Source organism: Oncorhynchus gorbuscha, linkage group LG18 (assembly GCF_021184085.1).
Source record: "Oncorhynchus gorbuscha isolate QuinsamMale2020 ecotype Even-year linkage group LG18, OgorEven_v1.0, whole genome shotgun sequence".
In the NCBI taxonomy this organism is placed as follows: domain Eukaryota; kingdom Metazoa; phylum Chordata; class Actinopteri; order Salmoniformes; family Salmonidae; genus Oncorhynchus; species Oncorhynchus gorbuscha.
Window position 1 is genome coordinate 74,610,935 of NC_060190.1, and position 19,869 is coordinate 74,630,803.

The 19,869-nt window shown below is 40.9% G+C and overlaps 1 protein-coding gene across 3 annotated transcripts in view; it reads right to left on the reverse strand.

Moving 5' to 3' along the window:
- The window catches only part of LOC124002537 (protein phosphatase 1 regulatory subunit 1A-like), a 44,670-nt gene extending 24,801 nt beyond the window's left edge, over positions 1–19,869 (reverse strand). Inside the window, exons 1-2 of one of the 3 annotated variants that reach the window (XM_046310004.1) lie at positions 19,367–19,869; positions 3,145–3,205 (exon numbers count right to left, since the gene is read on the reverse strand). In XM_046310004.1, the coding sequence (XP_046165960.1) occupies positions 3,145–3,205; positions 19,367–19,447 (142 nt within the window). In that variant the 5' untranslated portion in view covers positions 19,448–19,869. The remainder of the gene's footprint in view (positions 1–3,144; positions 3,206–19,366) is intronic. The other 2 variants (XM_046310002.1, XM_046310003.1) reach the window with 2 other exon arrangements.

Here is a 19,869-nt window from a genome sequence, read left to right on the forward strand (position 1 = left end):
TTAGATCCTAGAATTAGAGAAGGACAGACAGAGACTCAGGAGAATGGGGCTGGAGAGATAGTTCCTATTGCTAGAAATGACAGTGAGACTACCGCCTGGATTGGGCAGGGGAGTTACATTGTAAGTTTCCTTAGTCAGAAAGAACAGGAAGCTTCAGTTTATTATTCATATGGAAATGGCATGGTGTACATGTGTATTTTTGACGCAGATCTGACCATGGCAACCTGTACATCTCATGTTACTCAATGGGCGTGAGGTAGGAGGGCATGGAATGCATAATACAACTGTATTATAATACATTATCAATGATATAGCTGTGTAATTTGGCAGGTAACCTAAAGTTTAGAGAGGCAGACCAGTAGCTGGAAGGACTGGTTTAATTACCTGGAGAAGACTGGTTTAATGACCTGGAGAAGACTGGTTTAATGACCTGGAGAAGACTGATTTAATGACCTGGAGAAGACTGGTTTAATTACCTGGGGAAGACTGGTTTAATTGCCTGGAGAAGACTGATTTAATGACCTGGAGAAGACTGGTTTAATTGCCTGGAGAAGACTGGTTTAATGACCTGGAGAAGACTGGTTTAATTACCTGGAGAAGACTGGTTTAATTACCTGGAGAAGACTGGTTTAATTACCTGGAGAAGACTGGTTTAATTACCTGGAGAAGACTGGTTTAATTACCTGGAGAAGACTGGTTTAATGACCTGGAGAAGACTGGTTTAATTACCTGGAGAAGACTGGTTTAATTACCTGGGGAAGACTGGTTTAATTACCTGGAGAAGACTGGTTTAATTACCTGGAGAAGACTGGTTTAATTACCTGGAGAAGACTAGTTTAATTACCTGGAGAAGACTGGTTTAATTACCTGGAGAAGACTGGTTTAATTACCTGGAGAAGACTGGTTTAATTACATGGAGAAGACTGGTTTAATTACCTGGAGAAGACTAGTTTAATTACCTGGAGAAGACAAGTTTAATTACCTGGAGAAGACTGGTTTAATTACCTGGAGAAGACTGGTTTAATTACCTGGAGAAGACTGGTTTAATTACCTGGAGAAGACTGGTTTAATTACCTGGAGAAGACTAGTTTAATTACCTGGAGAAGACTGGTTTAATTACCTGGAGAAGACTGGTTTAATTACCTGGAGAAGACTAGTTTAATTACCTGGAGAAGACTGGTTTAATTACCTGGAGAAGACTGGTTTAATTACCTGGAGAAGACTGGTTTAATTACATGGAGAAGACTGGTTTAATTACCTGGAGAAGACTGGTTTAATTACCTGGGGAAGACTGGTTTAATTACCTGGAGAAGACTGGTTTAATTACCTGGAGAAGACTGGTTTAATTACCTGGAGAAGACTGGTTTAATTGCCTGGAGAAGACTGGTTTAATTACCTGGAGAAGACTGGTTTAATTACCTGGAGAAGACTGGTTTAATTACCTGGAGAAGACTGGTTTAATTACCTGGAGAAGACTGGTTTAATTACCTGGAGAAGACTGGTTTAATTACCTGGAGAAGACTAGTTTAATTACCTGGAGAAGACTGGTTTAATTACCTGGTGAAGACTGGTTTAATTACCTGGAGAAGACTGGTTTAATTACCTGGAGAAGACTGGTTTAATTACCTGGGGAAGACTGGTTTAATTACCTGGAGAAGACTGGTTTAATTACCTGGAGAAGACTGGTTTAATGACCTGGAGAAGACTGGTTTAATTACCTGGAGAAGACTGGTTTAATTACCTGGAGAAGACTGGTTTAATTACCTGGAGAAGACTGGTTTAATTACCTGGAGAAGACTGGTTTAATTACCTGGAGAAGACTGGTTTAATGACCTGGAGAAGACTGGTTTAATTACCTGGAGAAGACTGGTTTAATTACCTGGAGAAGACTGGTTTAATTACCTGGAGAAGACTGGTTTAATTACCTGGAGAAGACTGGTTTAATTACCTGGAGAAGACTGGTTTAATTACCTGGAGAAGACTGGTTTAATGACCTGGAGAAGACTGGTTTAATGACCTGGAGAAGACTGGTTTAATTACCTGGAGAAGACTGGTTTAATTACCTGGAGAAGACTGGTTTAATTACCTGGAGAAGACTGGTTTAATTACCTGGAGAAGACTGGTTTAATTACCTGGAGAAGACTGGTTTAATTACCTGGAGAAGACTGGTTTAATTACCTGGAGAAGACTGGTTTAATTACCTGGAGAAGACTGGTTTAATTACCTGGAGAAGACTGGTTTAATTACCTGGAGAAGACTGGTTTAATTACCTGGAGAAGACTGGTTTAATTACCTGGAGAAGACTGGTTTAATGACCTGGAGAAGACTGGTTTAATTACCTGGAGAAGACTGGTTTAATGACCTGGAGAAGACTGGTTTAATTACCTGGAGAAGACTGGTTTAATTACCTGGAGAAGACTGGTTTAATTACCTGGAGAAGACTGGTTTAATTACCTGGAGAAGACTAGTTTAATTACCTGGAGAAGACTGGTTTAATTACCTGGAGAAGACTGGTTTAATTACCTGGAGAAGACTGGTTTAATTACCTGGAGAAAACTAGTTTAATTACCTGGAGAAGACTGGTTTAATTACCTGGAGAAGACTGGTTTAATTACCTGGAGAAGACTGGTTTAATTACCTGGAGAAGACTAGTTTAATTACCTGGAGAAGACTGGTTTAATTACCTGGGGAAGACTGGTTTAATTACCTGGAGAAGACTGGTTTAATTACATTGAGAAGACTGGTTTAATTACCTGGTGAAGACTGGTTTAATTATCTGGAGAAGACTGTTTTAATTACCTGGAGAAGACTGGTTTAATTACCTGGAGAAGACTGGTTTAATTACATTGAGAAGACTGGTTTAATTACCTGGAGAAGACTGGTTTAATTACCTGGAGAAGACTGGTTTAATTACCTGGAGAAGACTGGTTTAATTACCTGGAGAAGACTGGTTTAATTACCTGGAGAAGACTGGTTTAATGACCTGGAGAAGACTGGTTTAATTACCTGGAGAAGACTGGTTTAATTACCTGGAGAAGACTGGTTTAATTACCTGGAGAAGACTGGTTTAATTACCTGGAGAAGACTGGTTTAATTACCTGGAGAAGACTGGTTTAATTACCTGGAGAAGACTGGTTTAATTACCTGGAGAAGACTGGTCACTGGATGCTACCAGAGTAGCAGGTGTGGGCCGCCGTCTTCTGATCTGGAGAGAAGAGACAGAACTTCCGTCATTATTCAGTAAGATCCCAGGAAAACCCAATGGGAATATTTTGTGGTGGTGGGTTTTTTCTAAGAGTTAGAACGTAGATGTGTTTGTGTGCTTCCAATAGACTCCAACGGCTAGTACTGAGCTACTTCTCCAGTCCTTCTGTAGCTCAGTTGGTAGAGCATGGCGCTTGTAACGCCAGGGTAGTGGGTTCAATCCCCGGGACCACCCATACGTAGAATGTATGCACACATGACCGTAAGTCGCTTTGGATAAAAGCGTCTGCTAAATGGCATATATTATTATTTATTATTATTATTATTAACAACAGAATTACAGGGATGTGTATTGTTCCTGGACACACGCGCACGGCAGCAGTTATGAGCTGTAGCCTAGCTGGCAGCCTTGCTGACGAAGGCTGAGCGTCATGTGAAGTCCAATCCTATTGCCGTTTCTAGAAGATGCATTCTGCCATAACAGCCTGTTCACGGCCTGTAGCCCACACAGTGTTATTGATGAGTGTACTGCAGTGTTCTGGAGTGATATTGAACAGCAATATGATGGTTATTTTAGAGGCTAGATATAAATATAGATATAAAGCTCATGCCTGTTTCTTTTTCTCTTTTTCTCAGAACTAAATAAAGCCTACAGTTAGAAACATAAATATTGGGCTTCCTGTGTAAACACAGCCTCTGTGGTTTGTGAAAGGCAGCTTATCCAGTGAACGAAAGCTCTGCCTTCCCAGTGAATAGCACTGGATACAGGATATTTTAATAGGGGCTGACTAGTCAATGTTATCTCCTTGACGACACACTGTTCACCAGTCAATGTTATCTCCTTGACGACACACTGTTCACTAGTCAATGTTATCTCCCTGACGACACACTGTTCACCAGTCAATGTTATCTCCTTGACGACACACTGTTCACTAGTCAATGTTAACTCCTTACAGACACACTGTTCACTAGTCAATATTATGTTGATGACACACTGTTCACTAGTCAATGTTATCTCCTTGCAGACACACTGTTTACTAGTCAATGTTATCTCCCTGACGACACACTGTTCACTAGTCAATATTATGTTGATGACACACAGTTCACCAGTCAATGTTATCTCCTTGCAGACACACAGTTCACCTGTCAATGTTATCTCCTTGCAGACACACAGTTCACTAGTCAATGTTATCTCCTTGCAGACACACAGTTCACTAGTCAATGTTATCTCTTTGCAGACACACAGTTCACCAGTCAATGTTATCTCCTTGCAGACACACTGTTCACTAGTCAATGTTATCTCCTTGCAGACAAACACACATCACTTCTCCACGTCACTTCCCTGCAACTCCCTCTCCTTCACATTCATCATAACTCCCACATGGAGAACAGAAAGAGGCCTGTCTGACAGAGAGAAGGGCACGGAGAGAGTCATAGAGTCTGTTACTGTTGTTCATGTGAAGGATTCCAATGCGCTGGGAAAAATACAGTTCTTCAGTTGTTCTGGTGTATCATAGTAACAATAGAATGAATATAATACGCCCCTTAATTTCCGTATAACCAGTTCATGTCAGTCCGTGCTTCTCTCTCCGATTCATACAGTCTGGTATAGTCTGGTCCGAATTTCACCAAATAACAAAATACCATTCCCTCTACAGCATGCCTTGGGATGTTTCATCTATTGCTCTATATTGTATGAAACAGGGACTGTTCTAACATCTTTCTACAGCCGTCACATAGAACTATTCATAGACCTGGCCTTGTAACAGCGGTCTTGTTCAACTTTTAATTATCCAAATTATTCATGGGCTTTTGAGGGCCAGCAGTGAGTCTGAGTTCTCATCCCAAATTGCACCCTAGTCCCTATATAGGGCACTACTTTTGACCAGGGCCCATAGGCTAGTAGTGAGCTACTCCAAACCAGGGCCCAACGGCTAGTACTGAGCTACTTCAGACCAGGGCCCATGCAGTATAAAGGGAATAGGGAGGTTTTTGGGACTCTCCTGCCTCCGTCTCTTTTTCTGCCCTGACAGAAATCCTTCTTCTCTATGACGTGTCAGGATCAGAGGTGTACAACAGAATAGTAGCACATGGCTGGTTCAGTAGCACAGAGCTGGTTCAGTATCATAGAGCTGGTTCAGTAGCACAGAGCTGGTTCAGTAGCACAAAGCTGGTTCAGTCGCACAGAGCTGGTTCAGTATCATAGAGCTGGTTCAGTAGCACAGAGCTGGTTCAGTAGCACCCAGCTGGTTCAGTATTATAGAGCTGGTTCAGTAGCACAGAGCTGGTTCAGTATCACACGGCTGGTTCAGTAGCACATGGCTGGTTCAGTATCACAGAGCTGGTTCAGTATCACAGAGCTGGTACAGTATTATAGAGCTGGTTCAGTAGCACAGAGCTGGTTCAGTAGCACAGAGCTGGTTCAGTATCACACGGCTGGTTCAGTAGCACATGGCTGGTTCAGTATCACAGAGCTGGTTCAGTAGCACAGAGCTGGTTCAGTATCACAGAGCTGGTTCAGTAGCACAGAGCTGGTTCAGTATCACAGAGCTGGTTCAGTATCACAGAGCTGGTTCAGTATTATAGAGCTGGTCCAGTATTATAGAGTTGGTTCAGTAGCACAGAGCTGGTTCAGTAGCACACGGCTGGTTCAGTATCATAGAGCTGGTTGAGTATTATAGAGCTGGTTCAGTATCACAGAGCTGGTTCAGTATCATAGAGCTGGTTCAGTAGCACAGAGCTGGTTCAGTAGCACAGAGCTGGTTCAGTATCATAGAGCTGGTTCAGTAGCACCGAGCTGGTTCAGTAGCACAGAGCTGGTTCAGTACCATAGAGCTGGTTCAGTAACACAGAGTTTGTTCAGTAGAACAGAGCTGGTTCAGAATTATGGAGCTGGTTCAGTAACACAGAGTTTGTTCAGTAGAACAGAGCTGGTTCAGAAGCAGAGAGCTGGTTCAGTATTATAGAGCTGGTTCAGTAGCAGAGAGTTGGTTCAGTAGCACAGTGCTGGTTTAGCAGCACAGAGTTTGATCAGTTACACAGAGCTGTGTCAATAGTAGGGTTACAGTTTACTAGACTTACAGTAGCCTATAATTAAGTCTCATTGTGCTATGGATACTGTAGTGAATAGAAGAACAGGGAAGCAAACCCGGGTCACAAGCATGAAACACCCTACGCATCGCTCCGATATACATATCCCAACCAGAAGCCATGGATTACAGGCAACATCCACATTGAGCTAAAGGCTAGAGCTTCCACTTTCAAGGAGCGGGAAACTAATCCGGACACTTGTAAAAAATCCCTCTATGCGCTCAGATGAACCATCAAACAACTGTCAATACAGGATTAAGATTGAATACTACTACACCGGCTCTGGCGCTCGTCAGATGTGGCAGGGCTCGAAAACTATTACAGACTAAAAAGGGAAACTCAGACGCGAGCTGCGCAGTGACGCAAGCCTACCAGACGAGTTAAATTTCTTTGATGCTTGCGTCGAGGCAAACAACACTGAAGCATGCATGAGAGCACCAGCTGTTCTGGATGACTGTGTGATAATGCTCTCGGTAGCTGATGTGAGCAAGACCTTAAAACAGGTAAACATTCACAAAGCTGCGGACCAGATGGATTACTAGGACGTGGTTTCAAGCAGACCACCATAGTCCCTGTGCCCACGGAAGCGAAGGTAACCAGGTTACCGCCCCGTAGCACTCACATCGGTAGCCATGAAGTGCTTTGATAGGCTGGTCATGGCTCACATCAACAGCATCCTCCCGGACACCCTAGACCCACTCCAATTCGAATACCGCCCCAACAGATCCACAGATGAGGTTATCCTCTGGTTATCCTGTGGTTATCCTCTGGTTATCCTCTGGTTATCCTGTGGTTATCATCTGGTTATCCTCTGGTTATCATGTGGTTATCATGTGGTTATCCTCTGGTTATCCTCTGGTTATCCTCTGGTTATCCTCTGGTTATCCTGTGGTTATCCTCTGGTTATCCCGTGGTTATCCTGTGGTTATCCTCTGGTTATCCTCTGGTTATCCTCTGGTTATCCTCTGGTTATCGTGTGGTTATCGTGTGGTTATCCTCCGGTTATCGTGTGGTTATCCTGTGGTTATCATGTGGTTATCCTCTGGTTATCCTGTGATTATCCTGTGGTTATCATGTGGTTATCTTCTGGTTATCCTGTGGTTATCCTGTGATTATCCTGTGGTTATCCTCTGGTTATCCTGTGATTATCCTGTGGTTATCCTCTGGTTATCCTGTGATTATCCTGTGGTTATCCTCCGGTTATCCTGTGGTTATCCTCTGGTTATCCTGTGATTATCCTGTGGTTATCCTCTGGTTATCCTGTGGTTATCCGGTGGTTATCCTCTGATTATCCTGTGGTTATCCTCTGGTTATCCCGTGGTTATCCTCTGGTTATCCTCTGGTTATCCTGTGGTTATCCTGTGGTTATCCTCTGGTTATCCTCTGGTTATCCTGTGGTTATCTTCTGGTTATCCTGTGGTTATCCTGTGGTTATCCTGTGGTTATCCTCTGGTTATCCTGTGGTTATCCTCTGGTTATCCTGTTGGTATCCTCTGGTTATCCTGTGGTTATCCTGTGGTTATCCTGTGGTTATCCTCTGGTTATCATCCGGTTATCCTCTGGTTATCCCGTGGTTATCCTCTGGTTATCCTCTGGTTATCCTCTGGTTATCCTGTGGTTATCCTTAGATATATTCTCCAGACTTTTCAATTGAGAATTGTTGATATTCTGTCATTCTTTCTATTCTATATCATATTTTATTTGAATGAATTTGCCAAAAATGCATGTCTTTAGTATTATAAAAAATATATTTTTTAAGTATTTATCCACAATCTGCTCTGGTCCTGAAGTGAAACCAATATATGCACATATTTCAGAAAAATTGTAATGAATTTATTTTATATTATTTGTGTCTACATCAACTGGTAAAAGTTGATTGTGAAATGGTTAAGGGCTCTATATAATACTGTATGTTTTCTTGAATTTATTCAGGATTGGGGGACTGTGGAAAGACCTCTAGTGGCATGTCTGGTGGGATAGGTGTGTGTGTCAGAGCTGTGTGTAAGTTGACTATGCAAACATTTTGGGATTTTCAACACATTGTTTCTTATAAAAATAAGTGATGCAGTCAGTCTCTCCTCAATTCTTAGCCAAGAGAGACTGGCATGCATAGTATTCATATCAGCCCTCTGATTACAATTAAGAGCAACACGTGCCACTCTGTTCTGTGCCAGCTGCAGCTTAACTAGGTCTTTACTTGCAGCACTGGACCACACGACTGGACAATAATAAGATTAGACAAAGCTAGGACCTGCAGAACTTGTTTTTTGGAGTGTGGTGTCAAAAAAGCAGAGTATCTCTTTATTACGGACAGACCTCTCCCCATCTTTACAACCATTGAATATATATGTTTTGACCATGACAGTTTACAATCTAAGGTAACACCAAGTAATTTAGTCTCCTCAACTTGTTCAACAGCCACATCATTCATTACCAGATTCAGCTGAGGTCTAGCATAATAAGGAATGATTTGTACCAAATACAATGCTCTTAGTTTTAGAGATATTCAGGACCAGTTTATTACTGGCCACCCACTCCAAAACAGACTGCAACTCTTCGTTAAGGGGCGGCAGGGTAGCCTAGTGATTAGAGCATTGGACTAGTAACAGAAAGGTTACAAGATTGAATCCCTGAGCTGACAAGGTAAAAATCTGTTGTTTTGCCTCTGAACAAGGCAGTTAACCCGCTGTTCCTAGGCCGTCATTGAAAATAAGAATTGTTGTTAAAACTGACTTGCCTCGTTAAATAAAGGTAGTAAAAAATAAAAATAAATCAGTGACTTCATTAGCTGTGGTTGCTGATGCGTATATGGTTGAATCCTCAGCATACATGGACACACATGCTTTGTTTAATGCCAGTGGCAGGTCATTTAGTGAAAGTAGAGGGCCTAGAGAGCTGCCCTGCGGTACACCACACTTTACATGTTTGATATTAGAGACGCTTCCACTAAAGAAAACCCTTTGAGCTCCATTGAATAGATAGTTCTGAATCCACAATATACCAGAGGTTGAAAGCCATAGCACTTACGTTTATTAAACAACATGTTATGGTCAATAATATTAAAAGCTGCACTGAAGTCTAACAGTACAATTCATCTTATTATCAATTTATCAATTTATCATTTTTGTCTGTGAAGTCAGTACATGTTGAGTGCCATTCTATATATGCATGCTGAAAGTCTGTTGTTAATTTGTTTACAGAGAAATAGCATTGTATTTTTTCAAACACAATTTTTTCCAGCAGTTTGCTAGGAGCTGGCAGCAAGTTTATAGGTCTGCTGTTTGAACCAGTAAAATTCCCCTTTACCACTCTTGGGTAGTGGAATTACTTTGGCTTCCCTCCAGGACTGAGGACAAAGACTTACCTCAAGGCTCATATTAAAAATACGACAGACAGGATTGGCTATAGAGTCAGCTACCATCCTCAGTAGCTTTCCATCTAAGTTGTTAATGGCAGGAGGTTTGTCAGCTACTAATCTATCCTAACATTACTACTAATTTATCCTAGCACTACTACTAAATCTATCCTAACACTACTGTTAATCTATCCTAACACTTCCAAAGGCTTCCACTAGATGTAAACAGTCTTTATAACTTTGTTTCAGGCTTCTACTATGAAGGGGGATCGAATAAGAGCTGTTTGAATCACGGGTCTGGCAGAATGCCATAAGTCACGCGTGCGGCGTGAGAGCGGCGAGCTCCGTTCCTTTTCATTTCTAAAGACAAAGGAATTGTCCGGTTGGAATATTATTGAAGATTTATGATAAAAACAAGATAGATTATATACATCGTTTGACATGTTTCTACGAACTGTAATGGAACTGTTTTGACTTTTCGTCTGAACTAAGTGCCTGCGCCTTGTGAATTTGGATTTGTGAACTAAACTTGCAAACAAAAAGGAGGTATTTGGACATAAATTATGGACTTCATCGATCAAAACAAACATTTATTGTGGAACTGGGATTCCTGGGAGTGCATTCCGAAGAAGTTCATCAAAGGTAAGTGAATATTTATAACGCTATTCTGAGTTTTGTGACACCTCTCCTTGGTTGGAAAATGGCTGTATGTTTTTCTGTGGCGAGGCGCTGACCTAACATAATTGCATGGTGTGCTTTTACCGTAAAACCTTTTTGAAATCTGACACAGTGGTTGCATTAAGGAGAAGTTTATCTTTAATTGTGTGTTTAACAATTGTATCTTTCATCAATGTTTATGATGAGTATTTCTGTAATTTGATGTGGCTCTCTGCACTTTCACCGGATGTTTGTTTGAGACAATGCATTTCTGAACATAACGCACCAATTTCAAATGAGGTTTTTGGACATAAAGATTAACTTTATCGAACAAAACACACATGTATTGTCTAACATGGAGTCCTGGGAGTCACATCCGGTGAGGATCATCAAAGGTCAGTGATTCATTTTAACGCTATTTCTGTCTTTTGTGACACCTCTCCTTCTTTGGAAAATGGTTGTATGTTTTTCTGTGACTAGGCACTAACTTAACATAACCGAAAGGTGTGTTTTGCCGTAAAACCTTTTTGAAATCAGACACTGCTGCTGGATTAACAAGAAGTGTATCTTTAAAATGGTGTATAATACATGTATGTTTGAGGAATTTGAATTATGGGATTTCTGTTGTTTTCAATTTGGCGCCCTGCAATTTCACTGGCTGTTGTCGAGGTGGGACGCTACCGTCCCACATATCACAGAGAAGTTAATCTATCCTAACACTACTGTTAATCTATCCTAACACTACTACTAATCTATCCTAACACTACTACTAATCTATCCTAACACTACTGTTAATCTATCCTAACACTACTGTTAGTTTATCCTAACACTACTGTTAATCTATCCTAACACTACTGTTAATCTATCCTAACACTACTGTTAATCTATCCTAAAACTACTGTTAGTTTATCCTAACACTACTGTTAATCTATCCTAACACTACTGTTAATCTCTCCTAACACTACTGTTAATCTATCCTAACACTACTGTTAATCTATCCTAAAACTACTGTTAGTTTATACTAACACTACTGTTAATCTATCCTAACACTACTGTTAATCTATCCTAACACTACTGTTAATCTATCCTAACACTACTGTTAATCTATCCTAACACTACTGTTAATCTATCCTAAAACTACTGTTAGTTTACCCTAACACTACTGTTAATCTAGCCTAACACTACTACTAATCTATCCAAACACTAATTCTAATCTATCCTAACACTACTGTTAATCTATCCTAACACTACTACTAATCTATCCTAACACTACTGTTAATCTATCCTAACACTACTGTTAATCTATCCTAACACTACTGTTAATCTATCCAAACACTACTGTTAATCTATCCTAACACTACTGTTAATCTATCCTAAAACTACTGTTAGTTTATCCTAACACTACTGTTAATCTATCCAAACACTACTGTTAATCTATCCTAACACTACTGTTAATCTATCCTAAAACTACTGTTAGTTTATCCTAACACTACTACTAATCTATCCAAACACTAATTCTAATCTATCCTAACACTACTGTTAATCTATCCTAACACTACTACTAATCTATCCTAACACTACTGTTAATCTATCCTAACACTACTGTTAATCTATCCTGAAACTACTGTTAGTTTATCCTAACACTACTACTAATCTATCCAAACACTACTACTAATCTATCCAAACACTAATTCTAATCTATCCTAACACTACTGTTAATCTATCCTAACACTACTGTTAATCTATCCTAACACTACTGTTAATCTATCCTAAAACTACTGTTAGTTTATCCTAACACTACTACTAATCTATCCAAACACTACTACTAATCTATCCAAACACTAATTCTAATCTATCCTAACACTACTGTTAATCTATCCTAACACTACTGTTAATCTATCCTAACACTACTGTTAATATATCCTAACACTACTGTTAATCTATCCTAACACTACTGTTAATCTATCCTAACACTACTGTTAATCTATCCTAAAACTACTGTTAATCTATCCTAACACTACTGTTAATCTATCCTAACACTACTGTTAATCTATCCTAACACTACTGTTAATCTATCCTAACACTACTGTTAATCTATCCTAACACTACTGTTAATCTATCCTAACACTACTGTTAATCTATCCTAACACTACTGTTAGTCTATCCTAACACTACTTCTAATCACCTCCCTAACCAAGGCCCTTCTCCCCTGATTGATCAGTTTGGCCAGGCGGCCAGCTCTAGGAAGAGTGTTGGTGGTTCCAAACTTCTTCCATTTAAGAATGATGGAGGCCACTGTGTTTTTGGGGACCTTCAATGATGCAGACATTTATTGGTACCCTTCTCCAGATCGGTGCCTCAACACAATTCTGTCTCTGAGTTTTAAGGACAATTCCTTTGAGCTCATGGCTTGGTTTTTGCTCTGAAATGCACTGTCAACTGTGGGGCCTTTATATAGACAGGTGTGTGCCTTTCCAAATCATGTCCAATCAATTGAATTTACCACAGGTGGACTCCAATCAAGTTGTAGAAACATCTCAAGGATAGAAACAGGATGCACCTGTGGTGAGCTCAATTTCAAGTCCCATAGCAAAGGGTCTGAATACTTACGTAAATAAGGTATTTGTGTTTTTTATATTTAGTACATTTGCAAAAATGTATTAAACCTGTTTTCGCATTGTCGTTATGGGGTATTGTGTGTAGGTTGATGAGGAATTTATTTTACTTGAACAACGTTCCTCTGTTGTATGTTCTCTCACGTCACCCCGCTCCTCCGCTCTCTCCACTGGCTTCCAGTTGAAGCTCGCATCCGCTACAAGACCATGGTGCTTGCCTACGGAGCTGTGAGGGGAACGGCACCTCAGTACCTCCAGGCTCTGATCAGGCCCTACACCCAAACAAGGGCACTGCGTTCATCCACCTCTGGCCTGCTCGCCTCCCTACCACTGAGGAAGTACAGTTCCCGCTCAGCCCAGTCAAAACTGTTCGCTGCTCTGGCCCCCCAATGGTGGAACAAACTCCCTCACGACGCCAGGACAGTGGAGTCAATCACCACCTTCCGGAGACACCTGAAACCCCACCTCTTTAAGGAATACCTAGGATAGGATAAGTAATCCCTCTCACCCCCCTTTAAGATTTAGATGCACTATTGTAAAGTGACTGTTCCACTGGATGTCATAAGGTGAATGCACCAATTTGTAAGTCGCTCTGGATAAGAGCGTCTGCTAAATTACTTAAATGTAATGTAAATGTATGAAGAGAGTCAGACCGAAATGCAGCGTGTAGGTTACTCATGACTTTAATGAAATATATCGCGGTACATGAAATAACTGATATAAGAAAACAACAAACGGAACGTGAACTAATTACAGCCTATCTGGTGACTAACACAGAGACAGGAACAAACACCCACAAAATACAACGCGAAAGACGGGCTGTCTAAATACAGTTCTCAATCAGAGACAACGACAAGCAGCTGACTCCAATTGAGAATCGCCTCAGGCAGCCAAGCCTACACACCCCTAATCATACACAATCCCAATTAATACAAACCCCAATACGAATACAACATATAAACCCATGTCACACCCTGGCCTACCCAAACATATACCAAAAACACAAAATATAATGACCAAGGCGTGACATTACTTTATTCACTTTATTAAGTATGATTCTCAATCAGGGACAACGATTGACAGCTGCCTCTGATTGAGAACCATACAAGGCCGAACTCAAAAACCAACATAGAAAAACAAACATAGACTGCCCACCCCAACTCACGCCCCTGACCATACTAAAACAAAGACCAAAACAAACATAGACTGCCCACCCCAACTCACGCCCCTGACCATACTAAAACAAAGACCAAAACAAACATAGACTGCCCACCCCAACTCACGCCCCTGACCATACTAAAACAAAGACCAAAACAAACATAGAACAAACGCCCCTGACCATACTAAAACAAAGACAAAACAAACATAGACTGCCCACCCCAACCCCTGACCATACTAAAACAAAGACAAAAACAAACATAGACTGCCCACCCCAACTCACGCCCCTGACCATACTAAAACAAAGACCAAAACAAACATAGACTGCCCACCCCAACTCACGCCCCTGACCATACTAAAACAAAGACCAAAACAAACATAGACTGCCCACCCCAACTCACGCCCCTGACCATACTAAAACAAAGACAAAAACAAACATAGACTGCCCACCCCAACTCACGCCCCTGACCATACTAAAACAAAGACAAAAACAAACATAGACTGCCCACCCCAACTCACGCCCCTGACCATACTAAACAAAGACAAAAACAAACATAGACTGCCCAAAGACCATACTAAAACAAAAACAAACATAGACTGCCCACCCCAACTCACGCCCCTGACCATACTAAAACAAAGACCAAAACAAACATAGACTGCCCACCCCAACTCACGCCCCTGACCATACTAAAACAAAGACCAAAACAAAAGGAACTAAGGTCAGAACGTGACATACATTTTTGGACTCACTTTATTGTGCTGTGCTCACTTAATTAAACAGGAAACTTGTCATCAAACTTTGTCATATAAACCATTCTCTGGATTTATGGTGCTTTCAAGAGAACTGGGAACTCTGAAAAAAACTAGATCGAATCATGATGACGTCAGTGATCTTCAGGTCGAAGCTCTAGAAAGAGGCCAGAGTTCCCGACTTACAATTCCCAGTTGGATGACCATTCAAAACATATTTTCCCAGTCAGAGCTCGTTCCCAGTTGTCTTGAACTCATTGAAGTCAGATTTCCCAGTTCTGAGTCAATAGTTGTTTTGAGCCCTGCACAAATTATGCTGGATCGGCAGCATGGCCAATGTTGAGTGTTTATAATTTTAAGCCTGGAAAGGAGACCTTTAAACTGAGAATTGGGACTACACACCCACTCCACTGAAAAGCATGTGTTAAACCCAGACTCGGACCAGTCATCCACTCCACTGAAGAGCATGTGTTAAACCCAGACTTAGACCAGACATCCACTCCACTGAAAAGCATGCTAGTGACTTGCAATGCTTGCAGTTACACACTGTTTCCTTCCAAACCAGTCATTGTTGAATTTGCGATCTCCAACTTGTTGTGTAACATTCATGTCCAATGGCTGATGAGCACCGATATGTTTTATCTCTCATTTCTCTACATTATTTCTCTTCAGATTGTATGACTTGATTCGTGATGATGACAGCTATCTAAGATTTTGAAAGTCTAATCAAAACTACTGTAGATATAACGTGATTTGACATAATTTTATCTGTGGCCAATAACCTTGAGCTTTCAATCCCAATGGGATTGAGTTTTCGAGCTCTACCCTTAAATGTGTCAGTGACGTGGTGTCACAATGAGTGACAGAACACTAAGCCAATCACAGCGCAACTAAGAGAACATTAGCAACCCGTATTTTCCGTTGGCTGCCCCACCACCACAGAAACCACTCAACTAGGCTGAAACATCTGCATTTTAGAGCTGCCTTACTCAAGAAAGCAAAAAAGAGACCATGTGTGTATAGAGGCGAAGATTTTTAGATCTTTTTTTACATTGTTTGCAAACTGATATGTGACACATATTAACGCCAAAATAGCATGCAAAAAAAGGCAACCCCCACAAATAACAGATAAACTGCCCTGAATGATGGGTCGCCACTGCCTAACATTGTATAACTGTCACCCTGTAAAGTCCCAGCGGCTCCATCTGAGTCAGCATGACAGCATGTGACAGCATGTGACAGCATGCAGTCGAGTAGCTCTATTTTCGTGATCCGTCTCTCTCATTCTCTCATTCATAATGAAAACACTCTCTCTGTCTTATTCATGTTATATTTATCACATGGAAGAAATGGGATGTGTCCTTCACTACAGTACAACCAGTCCAGACAGTGAGGCACCCAAAGCCCCAATATGCAGTATTAACTTCCGTGTCCCGAATGGCCATCTAGTGGCCATTCTTTTCTATTCTATTCTATTCTATTATTTTCTATTCTATTATGTTCTAGTATATACTATTATTTTCCATTCTATTATTTTCTTTTCTATTCTATTATTTCCCGTTCTCTTATTTTCTATTTTATTATTTTCTATTCTATTTTTTTCTATTATATTCTATTATTTTCCATTCTATTATTTTCTATTCTATTCTATTATTTTCCATTCTCTTCTTTTCTATTCTATTATGTTCTATTCTATTCTAGTATTTTCTATTCTATTCTGTTATTTTCAATTCTATTATTTTCTAATATATTATTTTCTATTCTGTTATATTATTTTCTATTCTATTCAATTCTAGTATGTTCTATTCTGTGCTATTATTTTTGTTCTATTCTATTTTCTATTCTAGTATTTTCTATTCTATTCGATTATTTTCTTTTCTATTATTTTCTATTATTTTCTATTCTGTTCTATTATTTTTTGTCCAATTCTATTTTCTATTCCATTATTTTCTATTATTTTCAAGTTTATTCTAGTATTTTCTATTCTATACTATTATTTTCTATTCTATTGTGTTATTTTATATTCTATTATTTTTAATCTATTCTATTATTTTCTACTCTATTCTATTATTTTCTACTCTATTCTATTATTTTCTATTCTATTATTTTTTAAATTCTATTATTTTATATTCTATCATTTTCTATTCTATTCTATCATTTTCTATTCTATTCTGTTATTTTCTATTCTAGTATTTTCTATTCTATTATTTTCTATTATATTCTATTATTTTCTATTCTATTATTTCCCATTCTCTTATTTTCTATTCTATTATTTTCTATTCTCGTACAATGTAGAAAATAGTAAAAAAAATATATATAAAAATCCTTGAATGAGTCGGTTTGTCCACACTTTTAATCGGTACTGTAGCTGATGACAAATAGTCCAGGGAGACAGTTAACCAACCGTTAACCAGCCGTTAACCAGCCGTTAACCAGCCGTTAACCAGCCGTTAACCAACCGTTAACCAGCCGTTAACCAGCCGTTAACCAGCCGTTAACCAACCATTAACCAACCGTTAACGGTTGGGTTAACCAACCATTAACCAACCGTTAACCAACCGTTAACCAGCCGTTAACCAACCGTTAACCAACCGTTAACCAGCCGTTAACCAACCCCGGGACCACCCATACGCAGAATGTATGCACACATGACTGTAAGTCGCTTTGGATAAAAGCGTCTGCTAAATGGCATATATTATTAACCGTTAACCAACCGTTAACCAGTCATTAACCAGTCGTTAACCAGCCGTTAACCAGCCGTTAACCAACCGTTAATCAGCCGTTAACCAGCCGTTAACCAACCATTAACCAACCGTTAACCAACCGTTAACCAGCCGTTAACCAACCGTTAATCAGCCGTTAACCAACCGTTAACCAACCGTTAACCAGCTGTTAACCAGCCGTTAATCAGCCGTTAATCAGCCGTTAACCAGCCGTTAACCAGCCGTTAACCAACCGTTAATCAGCCGTTAACCAACCGTTAACCAACCGTTAATCAGCCGTTAACCAACCGTTAACCAGCCGTTAACCAACCGTTAATCAGCCGTTAACCAACCGTTAACCAACCGTTAACCAGCCGTTAACCAACCGTTAACCAACCGTTCTCTCTTGGTACCAGTGGTGTGTGTGCTCTCCAGAGGGTGGTGCGGTCTGGACAACACATCACCGGGGGCAAACTCCCTGCCCTCCAGGACACCTACACCACCCGACAACACCCGATGTCACAAGAAGGCAAAAAAGATCATCAAGGACAATAACCACCTGACCCCACTACCTGTCCACCCCGCTTCCATCCAGAAGGTGAGGTCTGTACAGGTGCATCAAAGCTGGGACAGAGAGATTGAAAAAGGCCATCAGTTTGTTAAACATCCACCGATGGCACAGAGAGGTGGCTGCCTGCCAACAGACATTATGCCATTGGCCACGTTATTAAATGGAACACTAGTCACTTTAATAATGTTTACATATCTCACATTACTCATCTCATATCTATATACTGTATACCGTATCCTTCACTGTCTATTCTTTACTATCTATTCACCGCTCTGTCACTGCTCATCCATATATTTTATACTCATACATTCTCATCTCATTCCTTTACTAGGTTGTGTGTATTAGGTTGTGTTGTGGAATGTATTAGATATTAGGTTTTTGTTTTGTAATTGTTAGATATTACCTGTTAGATACTGCTGCACTGTCAGATCTGGAAGCACAAGCATTTTGCTACACATTTCTGCTAACCATGTGTATGTGACCAATACAATTTGATTTGACTTGAATAAAGAGCAAAACTTGAAAAAAAAAGATCAATGCCGAATAAAAAAAAAAAGATCTTTAAAAGTTAGCTGTTCTTTGAACATTCAACATATAATTTCACACATAACAGTTCCTAATACCGTGGAGTCTGCAACTGCAATAGCACGAAAATCACTGCAACTATTTGCTTCAGAAACACAGTAAAAGCCTTCGAAGGATCCCTTGCCCTATACAGAATGGAGACTCTGCTCTGTAGGGGCTACAACGTCCCGTGTCATAACTAATTGATCCCAACACATTAAATGTCTCTACAGCTCTCAGAACGGACACTATTGAGAGGCTGTGAAGTCTGGTTACATAACCCTGTGACCCCTCACCATGCCGAACCTGTCCCTATGCCTTTTCAGGTCGGAGACTGAGTGCAATAGCACCGGTAAAACTGTAACTCTTTGATCCCGTAAGTGTCACCTAGGAAACCTAACAGCTTGTTGTAAGGTCCTGTACCATCACTCCGTGTGACTGTCCCCGCTCACCCCCTCCAAGCCTCCTACACCACCTTCCCCAGCCCTCCCTGCCCCTGCCTTCCCCCCTTCCTTAGCCATCCCTGCCCCCCCCCGCCCTGCCCTGCCCTGCCCTCCCCTTCCCTCCCCAGCGCTCTCTGCCCCACCTTCCCTACCCTAGCCCTCCCTGCCCTCCCCTTCTAAGCCCTTTCCTAGCCCCCTCTGCCCTCCTCTTCTAAGCCCTCCTTGCCTCCCGTACCTTCCCCAGTCCTCTCTCTCACCTGTTCAGCAGCCTCTGGGTCCAGATGTGAGTCCAGGAGAGGCATGGTGAACTGGATCTTCCTGGGGCTTCCTGTATCCATGGTCCTGCTGTCGGTAATAGTAGTAGACAGAGAAGAGGAGAACCAGGGGACACAGAGTACAGAAAGGAGGAGGGAGAACCAGGGGAGATGGAGTACAGAGAGGAGGAGGGAGAACCAGGGAGATGGAGTACAGAGAGAAGGAGGGAGAACCAGGGGAGATGGAATACAGAAAGGAGGAGGGAGGGAGGGAGGGAGGGAGGAGGTAAAGGTAGCTATGGAAGAGTGGTAGTGGAAGTGGTGATGCTGCTGCACTGAGCTCTGTCTGTCTCTCTTTCTCTCTCTTCACGCACGTCCTGTTATTTTACCCCGTCTCTCTCTCCCTGTCCTTTCTATGCCGTACTCTTTCAGTGTCTTTCTTTGTTTTCCAGCTCTACTGTTCCTCTTTTCAGTCTCCTTTCAGTTTTATAATAGAGAGGAAGGAG